Raw genomic sequence first — 21,535 nt, forward strand, 5'->3', positions numbered from 1 at the left:
CTTAATATTAACAATTCTGACAGTCTGGAACTTTGGAAGGTCAATGGTAAAAAGGTTAAAAATAACTAAAATAAACTTGAAGGATTTTTTACCGAAGATGAAATTAAAAATGATCTTGGAGGCGAGTATATGGAATCTCAACACTTTCTTAGCAGATATTTTGTTAAAAATAAAGTAATCCATTCACATCATCGTGCAAGTGCCCGCCACTAGTAAATGTATCCCAATGTTTTACCTCCCGAACAAGAAATTTGCAGTAACAAAATATCAAGTTTAGTTGGATACCTTTATTTCATATAATAATGTTTTTGTTTTTTTTTCTTTCCTGCTTCTTATCATCAATCATCACCCAAAAATTTATCATAGAACCTTCAAGTATTAATGAGCTCATGGGAAAGATATTAAAAAACGTTATTAAATCAAGTGACAAAACTCCTGATTTCTCTAATAGTACTTAGAGTTGAATTGTTTAACCATTTAAAAAATAATCCAGAAAATATTTTAAAAGATCCATTCTCTCAGCGGCCTGTTCTCGATCCTGATTTTTTATCAATTTACCTTGATTTTGGACGAGATATGGAGCTGGGTATCTATGATAACAATTTGACTGCTGATTCTGTAATTGCTTTACGTATTGCTTTTAAATTCTTTATTGATGGGGGATCGTATGAAATGGATTTTAATGGTTTCCGTCAAAATATTTATGGTCTTTTCAATGTGAATGATACAATTAAATCTCTCGCAAAATTTGAATATATCATGAACCTTAACCATGTAATTCAGAGCATTCGTGAGTCTCGCCAGTTAAAGGATAATCAAATTCTTCCTCCATATTGATGAAATTCAAACAATGTTCAAGTATAATAAGGGGCTTACCAAGGAGTTATTACACGTAGTGGGCCACTATATGATGAATAATGAAGCTTTTATCCAAACATTTATATCTGGAACAGCATTACAGGAGGTTGTCAAGTTGAAGAAACCAACAAGCTTTAGTTTCAACTATATTAATTGTCCTTTTCTCTCAATGAATGCTTATATAGAAATTGTAAATGATTTCGCAGTTAAACAAAATGATATAAATTACCAGTGGATTCTTGATCAACCATTTATTAAAATTCTAGATTATGACATAGTCTCCCACGTGCAATCGAATATATTCTTGATGGTATTTTTAAAACAGGCTTTTTTAGGAATCATATCTGGAATCCATCTAATTTCTTTGACAGTATTGTGAACAGGTTAGACATGAGGTATGTTAATAAAAAATAAAAAAATAATCGTCAATTATAAATCCTTTCAGTCACTCATGTGTTAATCACATTTTTTTATTGCTCAGCTATGCTATAACGGCATTTGTTGAAGAACATGAAGATCTTGCCTTTGCTTTGATTAAAAATTGTATGAAAAATAATAAAGGACAGAGAAAGTGTTGAAAGATAATGAAAAGTCACTAACTTATGAAGCCATTGTATTTAAAAATGCTGCTTCAGCAGAATTTGGTGATTTATTTGTTCGATATGTAAGTACAGATGATGACTTTGCAGATGATGATGATAATGGGTATCTTTTTTGCTTACAATGTAAGTGGATAGGGAGAAAAGAAGATTTCCAAATTCCGTTGAAATTGAATGAAATTATACATGAGCATAAAAAAATTTTAGCTACTTTAAAGCAATGTGGTTCTGACTTCTGAAGAGATTAAGAAGCAACGGATTATTACTATATTATTCACGACAAAAGCGATTAATCCTGACTTGCACTATTCCATCCGTTCGGCTATTCCTGATGATGTTCTTGTTGTTTGCAGAGACAACTTTCATCAACACTTTGGTAGGCTGTTTGTCTCCCAATTTGATTTTGAATTATTGTCCGTCAGCGCAAACTATACATCTCCAGAGGTATCTTTGGTACAGCATTAAAAGATTCACTACGGGATTTGAAGCTTAAGCGACCATTTCACTCACCTAAGGATTTCAAAGATAGAGTAGCTTTCAAAGATAGAGTTTCTTTTGACAATGATGATGGAATTAATGCAGGCTCTCGTATGCATGCTCCATTTCAAAAACGTAAAGTTCTGCAAACTCGAGTTGCTTTTCAAACAATCACGTGAATCTTATAACAGCAATTTACGCATAAGCAGATAAATTAAAAGTCCGTACGATACTTCATATTTCCCGAAGTATTTTTTGTTATATTCGGATAATATTAATGCCTATCCGGAATATAATTTCCTAAGTCTTTACTCACTCATAAATTTTTTTGGGGTCTAAAAAAATTCCCAGGATCAACCAGAAGTCAAACTATTGTGCTACTAGTAATGTCTAACGTTTAATAAAATTTACCTGTTTTAAGTTTTAAGTTTTAACCAAATATTTTTTTTTGACTTACTATATTTATTATGTGCATACCCATCGAGTTATTTTTGTTAATTACGCTGGGGAGTTGTTTACAAACTCGACATTTATTTTTAAAATTTTCCCTGATAGATTGATAGATTCCATTTCTGAAACAAGATCGATTTATGAAAACTAATTTATTTTTTAATATTAATATTAGTGATATAAAAAAATTTGTAGAATTAGGGATGTCAATTGAAATATCAAAGAATGAAAAATTCAAATCTGAAACTAATATTACTTGTTATTATACAGTATATAAAAAAAGTATTAATGTATATCTTTTTGCCATAAATAATTCTAATCTTCCTATTTTTTCGCATCTTGGGCACGTTGTTATTTCATACATATTCTTTGATTTGTAATACTATTTGTTAATAAAGTTTTAAAAAATTTTAACTTTATAGCCCTTAATCTTTATTAGTTATTTGATTTTCAAACTAATTGCCAGTCTATTTCATACGTTTGCGTGCGATTAAAACAATTACATAATACTCAATGAATTTTGCGCTTCCGCAGCAAATTACTGAGTCGCCGCAGTTTTATTCTTGTGCAACTCAGATCTATTTTTATTCCATAATATTTTTACTCTGAACGTAACGCATTTTTATCTGAGTCATACTGCCTATAAAATGTAACATTATGTCTGAAATTGTATTACCACCGCTATTGCTACCAGAATAACAAGCAAATGTTAATGAATGAAATATTGTAGCCATTTTTCATTATATTCATTAAGGTAATTAACAGATAATAAAATGAATAAAGTTCTCACAAAATCGATTAACTGTTAATCACTTTGGAATAGTAAACAATAAATTTTAATTATATATATACAGTATATATTTTCATAGATTCAAATTATGCCATTTCAGGACCAAATTTCAAGTTTCAACTTGGAAAAAAAATATAGTATATGATACTCTATATTAAGGGTTGTCATCAGCTGCGCCGATTATTGTACTATTACTATCTTGTGGTACTTGTGTACCAAAGTCATTGAAGTAATTTATTTTGATTCACAAATAATTTTCGCCGCAGACACAGGCGGTGTAACATAACCAAATGATAGTTAAATGAAGGTTGTGTTACAAATATTTGATGTAACAAATCGACTGTCTGTGGACCTGCGGCTAATCACTGCGGTCTATAATAATTTATATAAACTTCAAATTCTTTCCATAGAAAACAAATTTTCTGAAAGAAGAAAATAAAAATAAGTAACATAAGAATAAAATAAAAAAAAAGTGCAAAAGCTTTTTATAAAATCATGTCCTTAAACAATAACGAAAACTCAACGGATATAATTGTATTAAAAGAATTATTAAAAGATTTTTATCGTCATGTTATATTTATAGAAGATTATAATAATTTTGAAAATATTATAACAGAAAGAATCAAAGAATTTATTAAATATAATAAAAAAACTCCTGAAATAATTTTAAAATTAATGGAAGATCATGAAGAAAATGAAAATTGGTTTTCTAGTTTAATAGGATTTTTTTATGAGTATGGTATAGGAGTCATTAAAATTGATAAAAATAAATCTTTAGAATTATATTTATTAACAATAAATAATGAAAATAAAAAATTGATTTCCTTATATCAAATACTTAATATTATTATAGCAAAATATTTATTATCATTTCATTATTATAAAGATATTCTTTTGAATAAAAGAAATTTGATTTTTAAGAAAATTGAGAATTTAAATAATATACATATAATGTCACAAATTCATTTTGAAAATTTTAATGGATTAGAAATAAATTTATGTAAAGATGAAATAATTAATATGGAAAAATATTTTGAATCTTTAGATAAGGATTTTAATGATAATAAAAATGATAATCAAATAGATTATATTAAAAAGAAAGAATTAGTAGACCTAAATAATTTAGCGTATTATTATCAATATGGAATAGGAAAAGAAAAAAATGAATTTAAAGCATTTGAATTTTACTTAAATTCCTCAGAAAAAGAAGGAAATTCAGATGCACAAAATAATTTAGGATGTTGTTATCAATATGGAATTGGAATAGAAAAAGATGAAAGTAAAGCATTTGAATATTATTTAAAAGCTTCTAATCAAGGAGATATTTATGCTCAATATAATTTAGGTGTTTGTTATCAAAATGGAATAGGAGTAAGTAAAGATGATGAAAAAGCTTTTGAGTGGTATTTTAAATCTGCAGAAGGAGAATTATCAATTGCACAAAATGTATTGGGTAATTGTTATAGTAATGGAATTGGAATAGAAAAAGATAAAAACAAAGCATTTGAATGTTATTTAAAAGTTGCTAAAAGGGGAAATTCAAACGCTGCGGATATTGCATTAGGTGATTGTTATAAAAATGGAATTGGAACATCTAAAAATGAATATAAGGCATTTGAATGTTATTTAAGGGCTGCCAAAAGAGGAAATTCGGATGCAGAAAATAATTTAGGCGACCTTTATAAAAGTGGAAACAGAATAAAAAATTTAAATCAAGCTATTTACTGGTATAAAAAATCAGCAGAAAAAGGAAATGCAATAGCACAATATAATCTTGGTAATTGTTATAGATTTGGAAAAGGTGTTGAAAAAGATTTATTTAAAGCTTTTGAATTTTATGAAAAATCTGCTAATAATGGGTATTTAAATGCACAATTTGAACTTGGATATTGTTATTCAAATGGATTTGGAACTGTACTTAATACAGAAAAAGCATGTGAATTATATAAAATAGCCGCAGAAAAAGGTCATAATAATGCACAATATAACTTAAGTTTATTATTATATTCACCAGGAGAAGGGATTAACAAAGTTGAGAAAGATCTATTTGAAAAAGTTGAAAAATTAGCTGAAGAAGGATGTTTGGATTCTCAAAATCAACTTGGATATTATTATAATCATGGAATTGGGACTAAAATTAATAAAGAAATGGCATTTGAATTATATAAAATAGTAGCTGAAAAAGATCATAGTATAGCTCAAAATAATCTTGGTGATTTATACAAAAATGATGAAGAATTTAAGAAAGCTTTTTACTGGTATAATAAAGCAGCAGAAGATAGTAATAATATAGTTGCACAGTATAATGTTGGGCAATGTTATGAACTAGGAATTGGTGTTGATAAAAACTATAGTAAAGCATTTAATTATTATCAAAAATCCTATGATCTGGATCATTTAGAATCATATTTTCAACTTGGATATTGTTACATAAACGGACTTGGAACTAAAATTAAGAGAAAAAAAGGACTTGAATTATATAATGAAGCAGTCGGAAAAGATAAAAAATTTAATATTTTATCATACTATGAAAATGAAGATGGAATAAATAATGATCTGGATAAAGTATTATATTGGTATTATAAAGCAGCAGAAAATGATAATAAAGTTGCATTATATAAATTAGGTAAAATTTATGAAACAGGAAAAGGTGTTTATAAAAATATAACTAGGGCAAATGCATTTTATAAGCAAGCCGCTGAGCTTGGATACTGTCACGAAAATGAAAATGAGCCGCATAATGATAAGAAGGTGATCAATCCATATGAAAAAACAGCTGAATCAAAAAATGATTGCACTGAGACACATAATGATGAGGAGGTGATTAATTCAAATAAAAAAACAGACGAGTCAAAATGTATTATTATGTGAAGAAATTTAAAGATAAAATGAAAATTAAGTGAATATTAGAAAACAGTAAAATGAATTTAATAGTACTTATAATTTATTATTAAGATTATAATAATGCTTTTTTTATCCTTTAAAGAAGAAAATGAGTTTAGTAATTTATTTCCTAGTCATTTTTCGTTTTGTTAAAGTAGGCAAGAATAAGTTTGATCAGAATTGTAAAATCACACGATAAAATTTCAATCATAGAATCATTTGCCCTTTGTGTCTTTTAATGTATTTATTTATTATTTATTATTTATTATTTATTATCTGTTATATATCAATTTTATTATTTATTTATTTATTTATTTATTTTATTCTCTTGTTGATACAATCACGTGATAAAAACTATGGTCCAATTGACATAATATAAAAAAAATCATTCGGAATATGATAACTGATTGGATAATGAATGAAGATCAAATCATCAATCGGAACATTTCCGATTATGGAAATCAATTTACTACGCCATCGACATAAATCATGTCTTTATTAGGAAGAATAATCAAATAATTCGGCTCATAATCAATTAAGTAATACGCCCTAGCTATTAATGGTTATCAAATTAAGAAATAAATAAAATAAAACAGAGAAATAAAATAATCGGTTACCAAATATTGTAAAATTCATTGTTGTTATAAATTATTATATAATACTATAATCAACCAATTGAACTAGGTAATACATAATATCGTCTTTTTTCTTATACTTTTTGGGTAAGTTTTTTTTTTAAAAAAAAATAATACTCTACATTACTTCGGAAATGTGATACAAAATTTGATTTTAAATAATTTTATATTTATGGTAACTTTTATATGAACATCAGACTACTTTCTTTTTGTTCTTTTTAATGGGACCGACCTTCCTCAAGGAATTCTTGGAAAAGACGAAAATATAATATATTAATTGTTCAAAAAAAAAAAAGTATATTTACTAATCTTACATCATGTTAATTTAACAGAAGGGTTCTATGGATTTTTCTCATAGAATTACTGCGCCTTGTGTTTATGTTTATTCTTCTGTATCACGTTACTTGAAGTACTGCGCCACCTGTAAAACACTTAAAAATCTTTCCATTGTGTTGACGTTTAATGATTGTTTTCTTTCACAAATTAGTTAAAATGTCAAATGATCCCAGTGAATCAAATGATTATATAAATTGGTTAGAAAAATCGACTATAGATGAATACTTAAATTATTATGAATATTCCGATTTTAAAAATACACAATTAATAGGAGGCGGTAATTTTGGAAAGGTCTTTCGTTCTAATTATAAAAATTCTGACACCATTTTCGCATTAAAAACGTTTGATAATTGTAAATTAACTCTAAAAGAAATTGTAAATGAAGTATGTTTAATTTATCAACCTTTTTTTTTCTTTTTTTTTATATAATTATTTAGATTAAATTTAATAATCCTGGATCTAAGATTCTTTTTATTATCATACAAATTTGAAAATAAAAAAAGTTTTGGTTTTATAAATTAATCATTACAAATTTAAATTTTTTTTTATAGATAAAACTACAAAAAAGAGTTGATTTTCATCCAAATATTCTACGGTTTTTCGGTATCACAAAAATAGATTCGGGTAATGTAATATACACAATATATATATGTATTTAAAATTTAACAAATTATTATTTATTCATTTTTAATTTCCTTTTGTTTCAGATGTGATTTATCAAACTAGCAAATATTTATTAGTATTAGAATATGCGAATAGTGGAACGTTAGAAACTTATTTAGATAAACATTTTAATGAACTTGATTGGAATGATAAATATCAATTAGCATTTCAATTAGTAAAAGCCGTAGAATGTATGCATGATTTAGATATTATCCATCGTGATCTGGTAATTAATGATTGATTAAATTTATTATATTATCGTTTTAAATTTGAAAAAAAAGGCTAAAATATCTTTCTTTAACTAAAATGAAATAAATAAAATTTTTTTAGCACGCAAATAACATACTTATACATCAGAAAAATGTTAAGTTGGCAGATTTCGGCTTATCAAGAAAAATTTCAGAAGCATCAAGTAACGCTTCAATTTTCGGTATAATACCTTACGTTGACCCAAAACGATTAGAGAAAAATAATAATACTCTTTATAAATTAAATAAAAAATCTGATATATATAGTATTGGAGTACTAATGTGGCAAATATCAAGCGGGTGTAAACCATTTTATACCGAAGATTATGACGCAACATTAGCCTTGGGCATATTAGGCGGAAGAAGGGAAAAAATTGTTGAAGGTACTCCTCAGAAGTATAGTAACTTATATAAAGGTAAATTATTTCTTTCTTATTTTTAATAGGAGGTTTTAAGAAAACGAATTCATAATATATATTTATCTAACATTTTAACTTAAATAAGAATGTTGGAAACATGAACATGATAAACGTCCGGATATTGACAAAATCGCTTCAACGCTCAAAACGATAATCAGTCCTGAAACAAGTAATATAAAAGAAGATCATCTACCAATCATAGCAATCATAGGAGATAAAAGTAATCCAGAATTAAGTGAAAATATAGATTTAAATTGTGATTTAGCGATAGGAGATATATCAAGTTCACAATTAAATATAATGAATTCCGAAAATAGCTCATCGAATGCAGCTTTCAAAAATGACAAAAATGAGTTCGAATTAATTAAGAAATTAGCTAACGAAGATTATGTAGATGCTCAATATAAACTTGGAAATTGTTACGACGAAGGCATCGGTACCGAGATCAACAAAGCAAAGGCATTTGAATTTTATAAAATAGCTGCTGATAAAGGAAATAATGATGCCCAGTATAAATTAAGTTTTCTATATAAATCAGGAGAGGGTGTTGAAAAAAATCTAAAAGAAGCATTTGATCTAATTAAGAAACTAGCCGAAAAGAAATATTTAGACACTCAATATCAGCTTGGAACTTATTATGATAAAGGCTTTGGTACGGAAGTCAATAAAGAAAAAGCGTACGAGCTTTATAGAATAGCCGCAGAAGAAGGAAATTATGACGCTCTATATAATATATCTTTATTGTATGAATTAGGAGAAGGAGTTGATAAAGATGAGAGAAAAGCATTTAATATTCTTAATAAACTATCAAAGAAAGAATATTTAGATGCTCAATTCTTACTCGGATATTTCTACGAAAAAGGGATCGGTACTAAAGTAGATATAGCAATGTCATATCACTTATACAAAATGGTTTTAGAAAAGAAAAAGGAAATTGGTAAATCTGATGCACAATACCGATTAAGCTTGTTATATAAACTAAGTGAAAGAATTAGACCCGATGAAATAACTGATATCGATATAAGCAAGAAACCAACAACCGCCAAAGTTAATAAAACGTTATTGATAGTAGTAATATTAATAGTTCTTTACTTAACGTCATTTACATTTGGTATTTATGATGGAATAGTAAAGGATATCGAAGGAGATCATGCTATAGATGAATATGGTGTAGTACTATATAATTTAGCTCAATATTATGTCAAAAAAGATGCTTACAAAGCTTTCAGTTACTATAAAAAGTCAGCAGAAGAGGGATATTCAAACGCTCAATTTAGACTTGGAGAGTGTTACAGTTCTGGAACTGGAACTAGTATAAATAAAGGAAAGGCATTCGAACTATATAAAGTAGCTACAGATAAAGGAAATCACGATGCACAATATAATTTAGGTGAACTATATGAATTAGGAGAAGGGATTAGTAAAGATGAGGAAAAAGCATTTGAATTGATTAAAGAATTAGCTGAAAAAGGATATTCAAATGCTCAGTATAGACTTGGATACTATTATGAAAAGGGAATTGGGACCGATATCAATATGTCAGAAGCATGTGAGTTATATCAAACAGCTGCAGACAATGGAAACGTAGAGGTTTTAAAAAGTTTAGATAATCTAATATCTAAAAAGCAGTGTCATTTACGATAAATAACATACTAATTAACTGAATATAATATATTCAAAATTATTAGATGAGGCATAGGGTCATGCATGAATATCTTTGCTGTCCTAGAATGAAATATAGCGACATAAAGAATTACAGCCATCCTTTGACATCATAGAAACAAAAACATAGGTCAATAGAATTTGGCTGATAAAGAACTACAGTACTTAATTCTAATAATTCTGAACACCGATACAAATTTAGACCAATGGAAAGGATTTATTGCAAAAATCCAATCGAATTCAATAAGAAAATAATAGAGGTAATGAGGTAATAAATAAGCATATTAAGCAATTATGACAATTGTACAAATTCAATTGATTTAAATTAACTAAGTAATTATGTTGATGGTTAGCGGCGAGTTTTTGTCAATAATTATAAGTTTTGGGAAGTTTACTTCATTACCGATTTTAAGGAACCAATAAGATGGGATAGTTATCCAATTGGAAAAAATACAGATATAATTCGAAAAAAAGATCGTTCACTGTACTGATCCATTTGGTGAAAAATACTCAATCTGGATTATACGTCAATTTAGACGGATTTATATTTGGCGCTGTTGAAGAGTAGTTATATTTTGACGCTTTATTCTCCATATATGGGAAATGAATTACAATTAGTGTCGTATTAGCAAAAGTTAAGTACATCATGCGCTATTTATTATAATATTCTAGAAGTAGAGTAGAATTTAACGTATTTTGATAATGTTATAATAAATTTCAATAAGTGATACAATTGTTGGTGACAACAAATTTCATTGTAAAAATTTAGATTCTTTCAAATATACAGTATAAATAAATTGGTTTCAATTAATTAAAAAATAATAATAATTGATTTTAATTGTAGAAAAATCGATATTGTTAATTAAGAAACAATATTAAAAAATTACACATCATTAAAATAAATCAAATTTCTTTAACTAACTAACAAGTGACTTTTAAAAATATCTAACGATCAAAATAGCTTAAATCGGACATTTGTGAAATCCTAAAATGACCAGTCGCCCATTAATTTTATTTTGTTTCAGACTCATAATTTATAGTTATAAATGTGTAATATCCTACTTAGGATCAATAATTCGATGCTAACCCCCACTATAACTTATAGTAAACAATAATTGATACTGTTTTAGTTACATTAATTTCACATAAATCACTTTCTTTTTTTTTGTATACTATATTACATACCTAATGACTTCATTATCTTTAATTATACAATCATTCAAATCTTCACTTGCTAGCATTTTACTTACTTTTTTACTAGTAAAATGACTTGCACGATATGCTTGTGAATTTTCACTTTCGAGAATTTCATTCAATTTTTTAAATAAGCGACTTGTATAACATGCTTGTGGATTACTATATCCAACTGGTGCATTTATAAACTTCGTAACATTGCATTACAATCCGTCATTAATATTTTCAACTTTTTTTCCATAATCCATTCTTCATTAACATTTAAAACTTCTTCAGAAGATGGCCTTTTTAGTGGAACACTTTTTAATCAAATCTACATAACATTGTGGTGTATTTTCAATAATTTCAGGACGTTCATACTTAAAAAAAAGTTGGATATCATGTGCTCTATCATTAAATGGTGGGTGAGTAATTTTTGAGCGACATTTTGTAAAAAATTCTCATCTTTTATTGTGCAAATCACGCGATTCAGATGATCAGCATAATTTCTCCGAACCGCAGTACATAATTATTGAAATCGCACGTACATTTATTTAACCTGCATTGCATCGATAATCCACACAAATTGTATCCTATATGCCCATTAACTGACCCCCGGGTCTGAGCGACGCACAGGAAAAACGTTCTAGGAAGGTTACCAGAGGTAACAAGTCAGATGAATCTACCGAAAAATCCTCTAGTAAAGAAAGCGAAAAAAGCTGGTGGGAAGAAGGTGTCGAATACGCTGAAAAAACTTATCAAAGCGTTGCTGATCTTTCTGATGGTGGTAGGAGCTTGGAAGAAACAAGTGAAAGCGCAAGTAACTTTTTACAACTCTCTGGGAGAATTGATCATGCCGAATCAAAAATGAAGAATATCTCGAGGTCTCATTTTCATTTTTGGGAAGCTGTATATAATCTATACAAGGAGTTAAAACCCACTTACGACAAGGATAGATCTCAAGTGTTAGTTAAAAAAGAGGTTATTAGGGTGGAGATTCCAGAGACAAATGCTCTGATAAAGCTTTGCGAAAAAGGACAGAGAGATCCCAAAAGATATATAAACTTTTAATAGCATAGGTAAAGAAAAATAGCACGGATTAGATCTATTCCCTCATCATATACGTCTTAAATCTAACTATAGATGAAACTAATTATATAATTGCTGAAATTTTAACGCAGAAGGTTTGACGAGCTTGGACAAGCTTGTCCAGCCTTGGTCATCATTTTCAGGAGAATATGGTAACTTTTTTTCTTTTGAAGTCTTTGGCTAAAATGTTTTAATAAGTTTACCCACAATTCAGGCTTATATTTTTATTTGCTTTACAAATGTGTATGAGTGCATGTAATGCATTTAAATATGTAATATTTTTTTGATCGTTGCGAAGTACTGCACCATAAATTATCACTTGACATACTGTACTACGCCACACGATTCATTCATTCTTCTGCGCAATTTTGACAGACTCAGTATTTAAATATTGAATCAAGTGAACTTTACAAACATTTGAATTTCAAGTGTATAAGCACGTCCTAAATGTATGACAGGTTACTTACTCCAAATATATTGTTTAAAGTATGTAGAATTGTAGATTAGTAATACTTATTTGTAATATGCATTTATAAATAAAGTTGTGATTTTATTGTGAATATCAAATAAAATGAGTTGTGGCCGAATATTAGTAAATAAATGTAAATTGAAATTTGCAACATAAATTAAGTAACATTCGTAAAACTATTCACCAAAATTTGCTATCTGAAATTGTTCCGAATGTTAACTGCCGAACTTTAGGCGAGTGGCAGCGAATTGCAGCCAAAAAATTGGCTAAAGTTTGACCAGCATTAGACTATAAATCAGCCTAAAATCAGCTGGCTGAATTTTGGCCGATTTGGACTATTTTGACTAGTGATTAGGAATGTTATTAGATTGCTCAATGGTTTCGGCTTAACTTTGTCTAAATACAGCTTAAGCTTATACCAAGCTTCTCAATTGAGTTAATTAACCCATTTTATAAAAACTTGAGGTTTAATATTATGAAAAAAAAGAAACAATATTGTTGAAAATAAAGAAACCGATTTTTCAATATTATATTTATAACTCGAAAAGTGAAAACTTTTTTCATATAAGCTGTTTTTGTGAACAATCAAATTGATACATGGAATTATATAAAAATATAATAATAATTAGTATAACATGATCGTGAATCAAAACAGGTCAACGGGCGTTAACCTATCAATTTTCCAATTTCTTTAAAACATAATTTTTCTATCAATTACTTGATCTCCACCATAAGGTGAGAGCTCGATGTTTATAAAAAGGGTTACCTCCAATATACTCATTTCTCTCTTTTAGAATACTGGAATCGTGACCAAGTTCATGGGGAAGTTTAAATGACTGGAATGGGTGTACAAAACGTGATGCACATAAATCATTGAGTTTTGGGCTTGATATCCTTCTTGAGGATTTACCAGTTGATAGCCATGGTTATTCCAAAGGAAAAGTCTTTAGAGGTTAATATATTCCTTTTTATCATACTTTAGGAGCACATTACATGTTCTGCAATTGATTTTTTTCGCACAAGGCAAAATGTTTTTTGCCTGAAGTGGGTAATATATGCGTGGTGAGGCAGTTGATTAGGTCATTGGTAATGAAGTTTTTGGTTTACAATAATACTACTTTTTCTATTTCATTGTTTTCTCTAAGAATTGTAATAACTATCCTGAAAATAGGTTATTATGAGAAAACCATCTCTCAAGGTTGGGAACACTAGCTGTCATGGATCAAGTAAATAAAGTATGTTTAGACTTTGGTTTTTTTTCATGTATGTCATGCTGTAAATATTTACAATTTTCTTATAATTAGTTATTATTATTAGCGTGAAATTTGAAGCATCGCTGTACAAGAAGAAGTTGAGAGATACAAATCTGAGCAAGCGTCAAAATTGTCAGGAAGAAAGAGAACATCAGAAATATCAAGTTACCACGAATAAAAGTGAAATATCTTCTGATGTCAACAATAATGAAGATGGAGAAGCTATAAAAATCGACCTAAAAAGAATTTTAGATGAATTTCTACGTGAACTGGAAGTCAAAGTACGCTACTTGATAAAATTTTGACTCCCTTTTATTTCATGTATCTCAAAAATTACTTCCAATATTAGGTTGTATTAACGTAACTGATCGATTTCGGTGGTACTAAATAGAAATTATTAAGAATAAGAATATTTACAAGTTATTGTATGTACTCTAAATCATTGTAACATTTGGCTAGCATAACAATCAGAATATATTAAGCAACTTTTTTCTCATTATATTTCTCGAATATCGTGGAAAATGGCGAATCGAAATAGTCGCACTTTCATTCAATGACATATAAGTTATATAATTTTATAGTATACATGAAATTATGGCTTATATTGTTTTTTTTTACATTACATATATGATGGTGTTACGAAGGTTCCATTAAAGATGTCCAAAAAAGAACATTGTTTAAATTTTGTTTATCTGTTAGCTCGCCTATTTTCCAGGTGAAAAAGGATATAACTAAGAATGAACGAAATGCAGGTTCAAAGAAAGGCTGGACCTCTCTTCAGTCTCCTGCGTAATAAATGGTGTACCAATCTTAAATTCGGAGTTTAAACCTCTAGGATGCACACCATTACAACAAATGAAAGATGGATTGAAAGTTCAGTTAAAGGCGATTATATGAAGAATGATTTTTTTTTGATATACTGAATATTGCTGATAATCAGGTGACTTGATGGAGTCATACTTTATGGTTCTGGAATACAATAGGGTCATTTCTCATGACCGGACTGGTAATCGATAAAACTACAATCCCACTTGCAGAAGTTGCAATTCACCATTTGTTGGCTTTAGAGGTATATGATATGTTTTCTTTGAGTTTATTTGAGAAATTTTGCTTAATTCATTTTCTTAACTTTATAATGGCAGGATCGTATGTGTTGAAAAGATCGACAAGGACTTTAAATATTGAAAATGCCACAATGGAAAACTACACCGCTTCAATGCGTACACTACCAAATTCTCCACAAGTATAGAACTTAATTCATTAGGACGGAAAAAATTTTTTTTTTTACTTCGTAAACTTTGTTGGTTGGCTCTCACCTATCTTGCAGATAAGTGATCTGGTATTTACGCTGGATATACGTGCTGATTTCATTTTATATATTACCGTCAATAACAAAAACTAGTTTTTTAACAATATAACAATATATAATTATTTACACATAACTAAATGCTTATAAAAATGAGCGATTGAAATTATTTTTATATTACCGCGCTTGATAATAATGCAATGTCTGTGACATATATAGGATGGTAACTTTACATTGCTAAATTGGAAGAGCTTTAGAAATTTTCTATCCTACACTACATTATATCTACAATCTACTACAACAGATAGCAGCTTGTTTAGTATAAATAGTTTTATTAATGTACAGTATATAAACAAAAAATTATATTTACTAGTAATAATGTAATTGTAAAATTTTAGAAATTGGAGAATTTAAAAAGTTTAACCAATTTGGAGTTTTTACTAGATAAGAGTTGATATTTTGAATATGAATCATATATATTAATAATAAAATATTTTTCAATAATTCATTTTATTTCATAACTATTAATTGCAATACTAATAATAATAAAAAATAAATAAATAAAATAAATATATTCACTGCATTCTTAATATTATCGCATCTCTTTATGCGTATAATTTTTCGCCTTATATCACACCCTTTAATTTCTCATTTTTACTATTTGAGAATTTGAATTCATAACATTCGCCTAAATTATATATTGCAACTTCATTCCCATTTTCTGCTGCTTTTTTAAACCAATAAAATGCTTTATTAAAATCTTTTTCTACACCTTCACCATTTTCATATAAATTACCAAGATTATTTTGAGCTCTATCATGATTTTTTTCAGCTGCTATTGTATAAAATTCAAATGCTTTTTTTTTATCAATTTCATCAAATCCATGATCGTAAAACAATCCAAGCTGAAATTGAGCATCTAAATATCCTTTACCAGCTAATTTTTTACACAACTTAAATGCTTTAACATATAATTTCTTATCGCAATATTTTACTGCCATATTAAACAAAGAAGGGACTTCTTTAAACTCATTTTCCATATATCCACAATTTTTATTTAAATTATTAGGATTGATTTGAGCAATCTTATTTTCTTTATTTTCATTAATATCAAGTTGAGTGCTTTCCTCTAATAAAATATTTAATACATTAAAATATACTGAATGGTTGTGTAAAGTTGAATTGTCATTATTTTCAGGAACAATAACATTGAAATTTAAAGCATTTATACTTTGTTTTTTTCTTAATTCTAAATTTGGTTTTCCTCCTACAGTTAAATAACTTTTTTCTTTTACATTATTAAGTTTTTCAGGAAATATCATTTCTTTATTAAGTATTGGAAAAACTTGTATTTTTAGATAATTTTCTTCAAACTTCTGCTGACATCCTAATTAAATAAATAAATAATATAAATCTATAATTTCACTCTTTTATTAAAAAATGAATAAATAAATATGAATTTACCTGAAAATATTCTATTATCATCATCCTTAATATAGAATGAGTTACACACAGTAGAGAATATAAATCCAAATCGAAAATTAAATTTAGCACCTAGATATCCTTTACCAGCTAATTTTTTGCACGGTATCAATTCTGCTTTATTAGAAATTTCTTTAACCTCACTATCTATACTTTCACAATTTTTATATGAATTATTTTGAGTCACACACTTATTAATAACTTTAGTTTCATAACTGTGACAATAATTAGGTTGAGCTATTCCCTCAGATTCATTTAAAAAATTATCTTGAGAATTAACATTACTTTTAGAATTGATAATACTTGGTATATTTTCTATTATTAAATCATCATTTTCATCCGTTATAGAATTTATACTTGTTTTACTTAATTCAAAATTAGATATGTCTTCTGCGGTTAAATAAATTTCTTCTTTTTCATTATTACTATTAGAAAATATTATTTCTTTAAGTGTTGAAACAACTTGTTTTATATCTGGACGCTTATTTTCTTCAAATTTCCAACATTCTATAAATAACATAAATTTTATAATTTCATTCTTATTTTCTGTTAAAAAAATATATAAATAAATAAATAATAGATAATTTACCTTTATATAAATTAATGTACTTCACAGGAGTACCATTAATAGGTTTTTCTCTTTTTCCCCTTAGTATATCTAAGGCTAATTCTATATCATAATCTTCAGTACAAAATGGTTCACGTCCACTTGAGATTTGCCACATAATTACTCCAATACTGTAAATATCAGATTTCTTATCTAATTTATGATTTCGATTATTGAAACACTTTGGATCGATATAAGGTACTACTCCAAATACAGTATTGCAACTACTATTCGATTCTTCTGCAATTTTTTTTGATAATCCAAAATCTGCTAATTTAATCTGTTTGTTATGTATAAGTACATTATTTGCATGCTAAAAAGAAAATCCAAATTCTAACGATAATTAATAACAAAGTGAGATAATAATTATATCAATTTATAAAAATTTATTATTACCAGATCACGATGAATAATACCACATTCATGTATACATTCTACAGCACTTGCTAGTTGAAACGCTAACTGATATTTATCGTACCAACCAAGTCCATTAAAATGCGTATTTAAATAACTTTTTAACGTACCACCATCCGCATACTCTAAAACTAATAAGTATTTCATTTGATGAATTTGTTCTAAAATTATAAAAAAAATACGATTAACATAATCCTTACAATATGGAAACTTAGTTTCCTTAATATGCACGCAGTAACTACTACAAATTTACCATATTTTTTTTATTATATGGTTACTATTATACTTACAATATAGTTACAATAAAGTTATCGCATATTATGTTAAGGAAAATAAGTTTCTGTAATGTATTTTTCAAAAAAAAAAAATAAACAAATCTTACCAGACTCTTCCGTGATACCGTGGAATCGCAGAATATTTGGATGAAAATCAACTTGTTTATGTAATTTTATCTGTAAAAAAATTTAATGATTTTTTTTTTAAAAAAAAATAATTTACATTTGTAAATACCTCATTAAAAACTTCCTTGAGAGTTAACTTGTTATTATCAAACGACTTTAAGGCCAAAAGGGTGTCGGTTTTTTTCCAATTAACACGAAAGACTTTTCCAAAATTTCCACCTCCTATTGGTTGTCTATCGTTAAAATCATAATAGTCAAACTTATTAATGTATCCTTTTGAAATTGACTCTTCAACCCATTCGTTACAATTGCCGTAATTGTTGCTATTTATTTTTTTAACGTTTAGCATTTTGATAAAATTATTATTTAGTCCCAACGAACTGTAACGACGTACTTATATCTATTTATCAAGCTAGAAATGTCTTAAAGTGGAAATTGTTCATTGTTCATCAAGGCGTTTTTTTTTGATAATCATCTATCGTTAACAAATAACCTCATTCAACTGATTCCATAAATAATTTCATTGTGGTCGAAAAAAAAAAATTCCGAAGTACAACACACCTATGTGGGACCTTTTAAATTAGATAAATTTGGACTAATAAAACTAATAAATAACTTGCTGTGCTAGGAAATACAATAAAGGGCCCTGGATTGTATATCGGGTTAAAATGATCACCGCAAACAAAATGTAGTACAAGATCTTACAATAGAGTAACTTTCGTTTTTAAAATGGGTTTGCTAAACAAACATGCTTCGAGCTTTGTTTATTAATTAGTACTCAAATTATTCACTCCTCTTGTTAATTTCATTAAATTACTTCGTTTAATAATCATTCATTTTGTTTTGTACTCCTCATCATTGTTATTATTTTTAGCATCTCATCCTGGCAAACAGTTTATTAAGATTAATAAACCCATAAATTTTAATAATATTAATTAATTTAAAAGATAGAAATAAAAATCTTATTACTGTATTTATTATTGAGAAATAATTTATTCATCACACTCGCGATGTTATCGCTACCCTTTGTCAACCGTGTCACATCATTTCCTTTTCTTTTGTATTCTGAAGACATTTTTTTTTTGTTGTATAATTTCTCCCTCTTTGTGTCACGTGTATTAATTTTGGGCGGCTTTACGTAATTTTGCCCATAGGTGATGCGATGAATAAATTTACTCTATTATTGCCTAATAATTAATCAAAAAATTGTAGGAAAAAGCATCAAAATAGTTATTGAATCAGATCGGTTAAGTTAACACTTTTTCGTCAAGCCATACAATTAAAGCGGTGGCTAGTTTGGTCATAGGACGGTGCATTTGCTATAAAATATATTCATATGTTCATTTTTTTTTACTACATAATTGTACTAATTGTCCTAATTGTCGGAAGTCGGAACGAAGCGAAGGACGCCATACTTCTACGAATTAGTTGACTGTCGATCATAAGGACTTCATTCCGTTTGTCACGTCGTGTCTAATCTGATTGGAATTGATAGAAAATCAAAGAATTCGTATCATACACAAACCAATAAAATCGCAATTTAGTGTATTACTGCCGATTGAATAAATTGAATCTTCGGACTTTGCAATGGTTCTAGTTCCTTAGCCGTTTATATTATTTAATTTTTAGTGGTTAAATATGCTATTCTACGTTTATTTTTTCGAAAAATTGATTTTGTTTAATACTTTTTTTAATATTTTTGTAATTTGTAAATTTTATAATTTACAAGACTAATCAATAATACACAGTGAATCGTCATATGAATGTAACCTAATTTCAATTTTCAAATCCCAAATCTCAAATTTAAGTGCAAAACTTTGAACCAATAGATCAAAAATACAATACATCTAATTAAACTTAGATATAATTATTATTTTAGTATTATAACTAATATGCTATTCAATTTCTATTATTACCATCAAAGCATTTAATACTGAATTTGTTTGTAAAATTGCTGTGGCATTTTCAAATGGTTTGAGAATTTGATTAATTACCGCATGAGATAGACTGAAAGTTGATATTTATTTCAAGAACTGGTCACAAAAAATCTATCCAACAACCTGACATACATATTTCAACAATTTTAATCGACCGTTAGCTAAGAATGTTCTCATAACCTTCCTTCCTATGAATGAACAACGTGATATGTAGCCAATAAAATCAATTGCACATGATCGATTCAACGTGAACGATAATTGCCTAAATTCCTACAAACTTCAATGTTAAATATTAAAATCAAACTCATTTATTATGCATGTGGATTGGTGCAGGCAGTAATGATGTTAGGTACACATGCCTGCACTAGCACTAGTAGGATCACATGATTTACTATTTTATTTCATTTTACATTAATTAAAAAATTCAAAAAAAAAAATTTTTATTGGATAAAAAATCAAAAAATGAAAATTGTTTGAATACGGCACTTTCTTAATGTGTTCAGTTGAAAAGCCAGAAACGAATATGTAAGCCACTTTTACGTTTTAATCACTAAGCATTACAAACTATGATCCCGAATTGATGTATAAGCCACCAAGCCACATGGCATATACGGTAATTACGTAAATTACAAAAGCCATAATCCGGTTTGGAGTGAGTTTGATTGTGCCGATCTTTTTTTTGTAAAAAAAAAATTATCATGATCATATTTCACTAAGCCATCAAATTCATCAAATCTTTTAATCTTATCATCATTACCAATTTTATCTGCTCCGTTCATGGCTTCTAAAAAGTATTAGGAACAGAAATCCTAGAGCAATAGTAAAAAAGATCAAGCGTAATTTATCTACTGACCATGTGACAATATGATTGTATTCATTGTAGCTAAAATATTCCATTTTAAAATAATTTAGCATAAAACTTTAAATACCTTATTAAATAATCAAATAAAACGTATTATAAACATTTTTTTGTTATAATAAGTTTGGTTTTCATTATGTGAATAAAATGATACATATGAATAAAGCATATATAATTATTTTATTAGAAAATCCTTTTTGTTTCATTGTATTGTATTGGGAAGTTATTTTAGTTACTTTTTATACTTATTACTATCTGCTATTATACATTTATTTAAGTTAGCCACTTTACATTAATGTTAAATTTTATATTTTACTATAAAAATTAGAAACACTTAGAAATTTTATATCGCAATACATTATACAGTATTTACTACAGTAGATAGCCGCTACGATTTCGCTTGTTTTAGTATAAATAATTTTACTAGTATTTAAATATTGATCAGTTGAAAATCTAGAAACGAATATGTAAGCCACTTCTAAGCCATCAAATTCATCAAATATTTTAATCTTATCATCATTACCG

General features: G+C 27.6%; 7 protein-coding genes across 7 annotated transcripts; 6 read left to right on the forward strand and 1 right to left on the reverse strand.

Moving 5' to 3' along the window:
• Positions 1–576: 576 nt before the first annotated feature.
• OCT59_014174 (uncharacterized protein) lies at positions 577–2,113 on the forward strand (the record flags this gene model as incomplete). Its single annotated transcript, XM_066141999.1, has 5 exons — positions 577–790; positions 1,184–1,253; positions 1,420–1,583; positions 1,744–1,833; positions 1,917–2,113. The coding sequence occupies 5 exons, from the start codon at positions 577–579 to the stop codon at positions 2,111–2,113; spliced, it is 735 nt and encodes a 244-aa protein (XP_066002070.1).
• A 1,556-nt stretch (positions 2,114–3,669) lies between these two features.
• OCT59_014175 (uncharacterized protein) lies at positions 3,670–6,370 on the forward strand (the record flags this gene model as incomplete). Its single annotated transcript, XM_066142000.1, has 1 exon — positions 3,670–6,370. The coding sequence occupies one exon, from the start codon at positions 3,670–3,672 to the stop codon at positions 6,043–6,045; it is 2,376 nt and encodes a 791-aa protein (XP_066002071.1). The 3' UTR covers positions 6,046–6,370.
• Positions 6,371–7,184: 814 nt separating this feature from the next.
• OCT59_014176 (uncharacterized protein) lies at positions 7,185–10,002 on the forward strand (the record flags this gene model as incomplete). Its single annotated transcript, XM_066142002.1, has 5 exons — positions 7,185–7,412; positions 7,580–7,652; positions 7,736–7,917; positions 8,022–8,355; positions 8,444–10,002. The coding sequence occupies 5 exons, from the start codon at positions 7,185–7,187 to the stop codon at positions 10,000–10,002; spliced, it is 2,376 nt and encodes a 791-aa protein (XP_066002072.1).
• A 1,592-nt stretch (positions 10,003–11,594) lies between these two features.
• On the forward strand, positions 11,595–12,264 carry OCT59_014177 (uncharacterized protein; the record flags this gene model as incomplete). Its single annotated transcript, XM_066142003.1, has 2 exons — positions 11,595–11,618; positions 11,830–12,264. 2 exons carry the CDS (start codon positions 11,595–11,597, stop codon positions 12,262–12,264), a joined length of 459 nt encoding a protein of 152 aa, XP_066002073.1.
• A 1,664-nt stretch (positions 12,265–13,928) lies between these two features.
• OCT59_014178 (uncharacterized protein) lies at positions 13,929–14,368 on the forward strand (the record flags this gene model as incomplete). Its single annotated transcript, XM_066142004.1, has 3 exons — positions 13,929–13,977; positions 14,056–14,285; positions 14,354–14,368. 3 exons carry the CDS (start codon positions 13,929–13,931, stop codon positions 14,366–14,368), a joined length of 294 nt encoding a protein of 97 aa, XP_066002074.1.
• A 630-nt stretch (positions 14,369–14,998) lies between these two features.
• On the forward strand, positions 14,999–15,253 carry OCT59_014179 (uncharacterized protein; the record flags this gene model as incomplete). Its single annotated transcript, XM_066142005.1, has 1 exon — positions 14,999–15,253. The coding sequence occupies one exon, from the start codon at positions 14,999–15,001 to the stop codon at positions 15,251–15,253; it is 255 nt and encodes an 84-aa protein (XP_066002075.1).
• Positions 15,254–15,936: 683 nt separating this feature from the next.
• On the reverse strand, positions 15,937–18,563 carry OCT59_014180 (uncharacterized protein; the record flags this gene model as incomplete). The annotated part of the gene is made up of 6 exons (XM_066142006.1): positions 15,937–16,697; positions 16,775–17,299; positions 17,382–17,712; positions 17,796–17,974; positions 18,196–18,265; positions 18,324–18,563. 6 exons carry the CDS (start codon positions 18,561–18,563, stop codon positions 15,937–15,939), a joined length of 2,106 nt encoding a protein of 701 aa, XP_066002076.1.
• Between the last annotated feature and the right edge of the window lie 2,972 nt (positions 18,564–21,535).

Source organism: Rhizophagus irregularis, chromosome 21, assembly GCF_026210795.1.
Source record: "Rhizophagus irregularis chromosome 21, complete sequence".
Lineage (NCBI taxonomy): Eukaryota > Fungi > Glomeromycota > Glomeromycetes > Glomerales > Glomeraceae > Rhizophagus > Rhizophagus irregularis.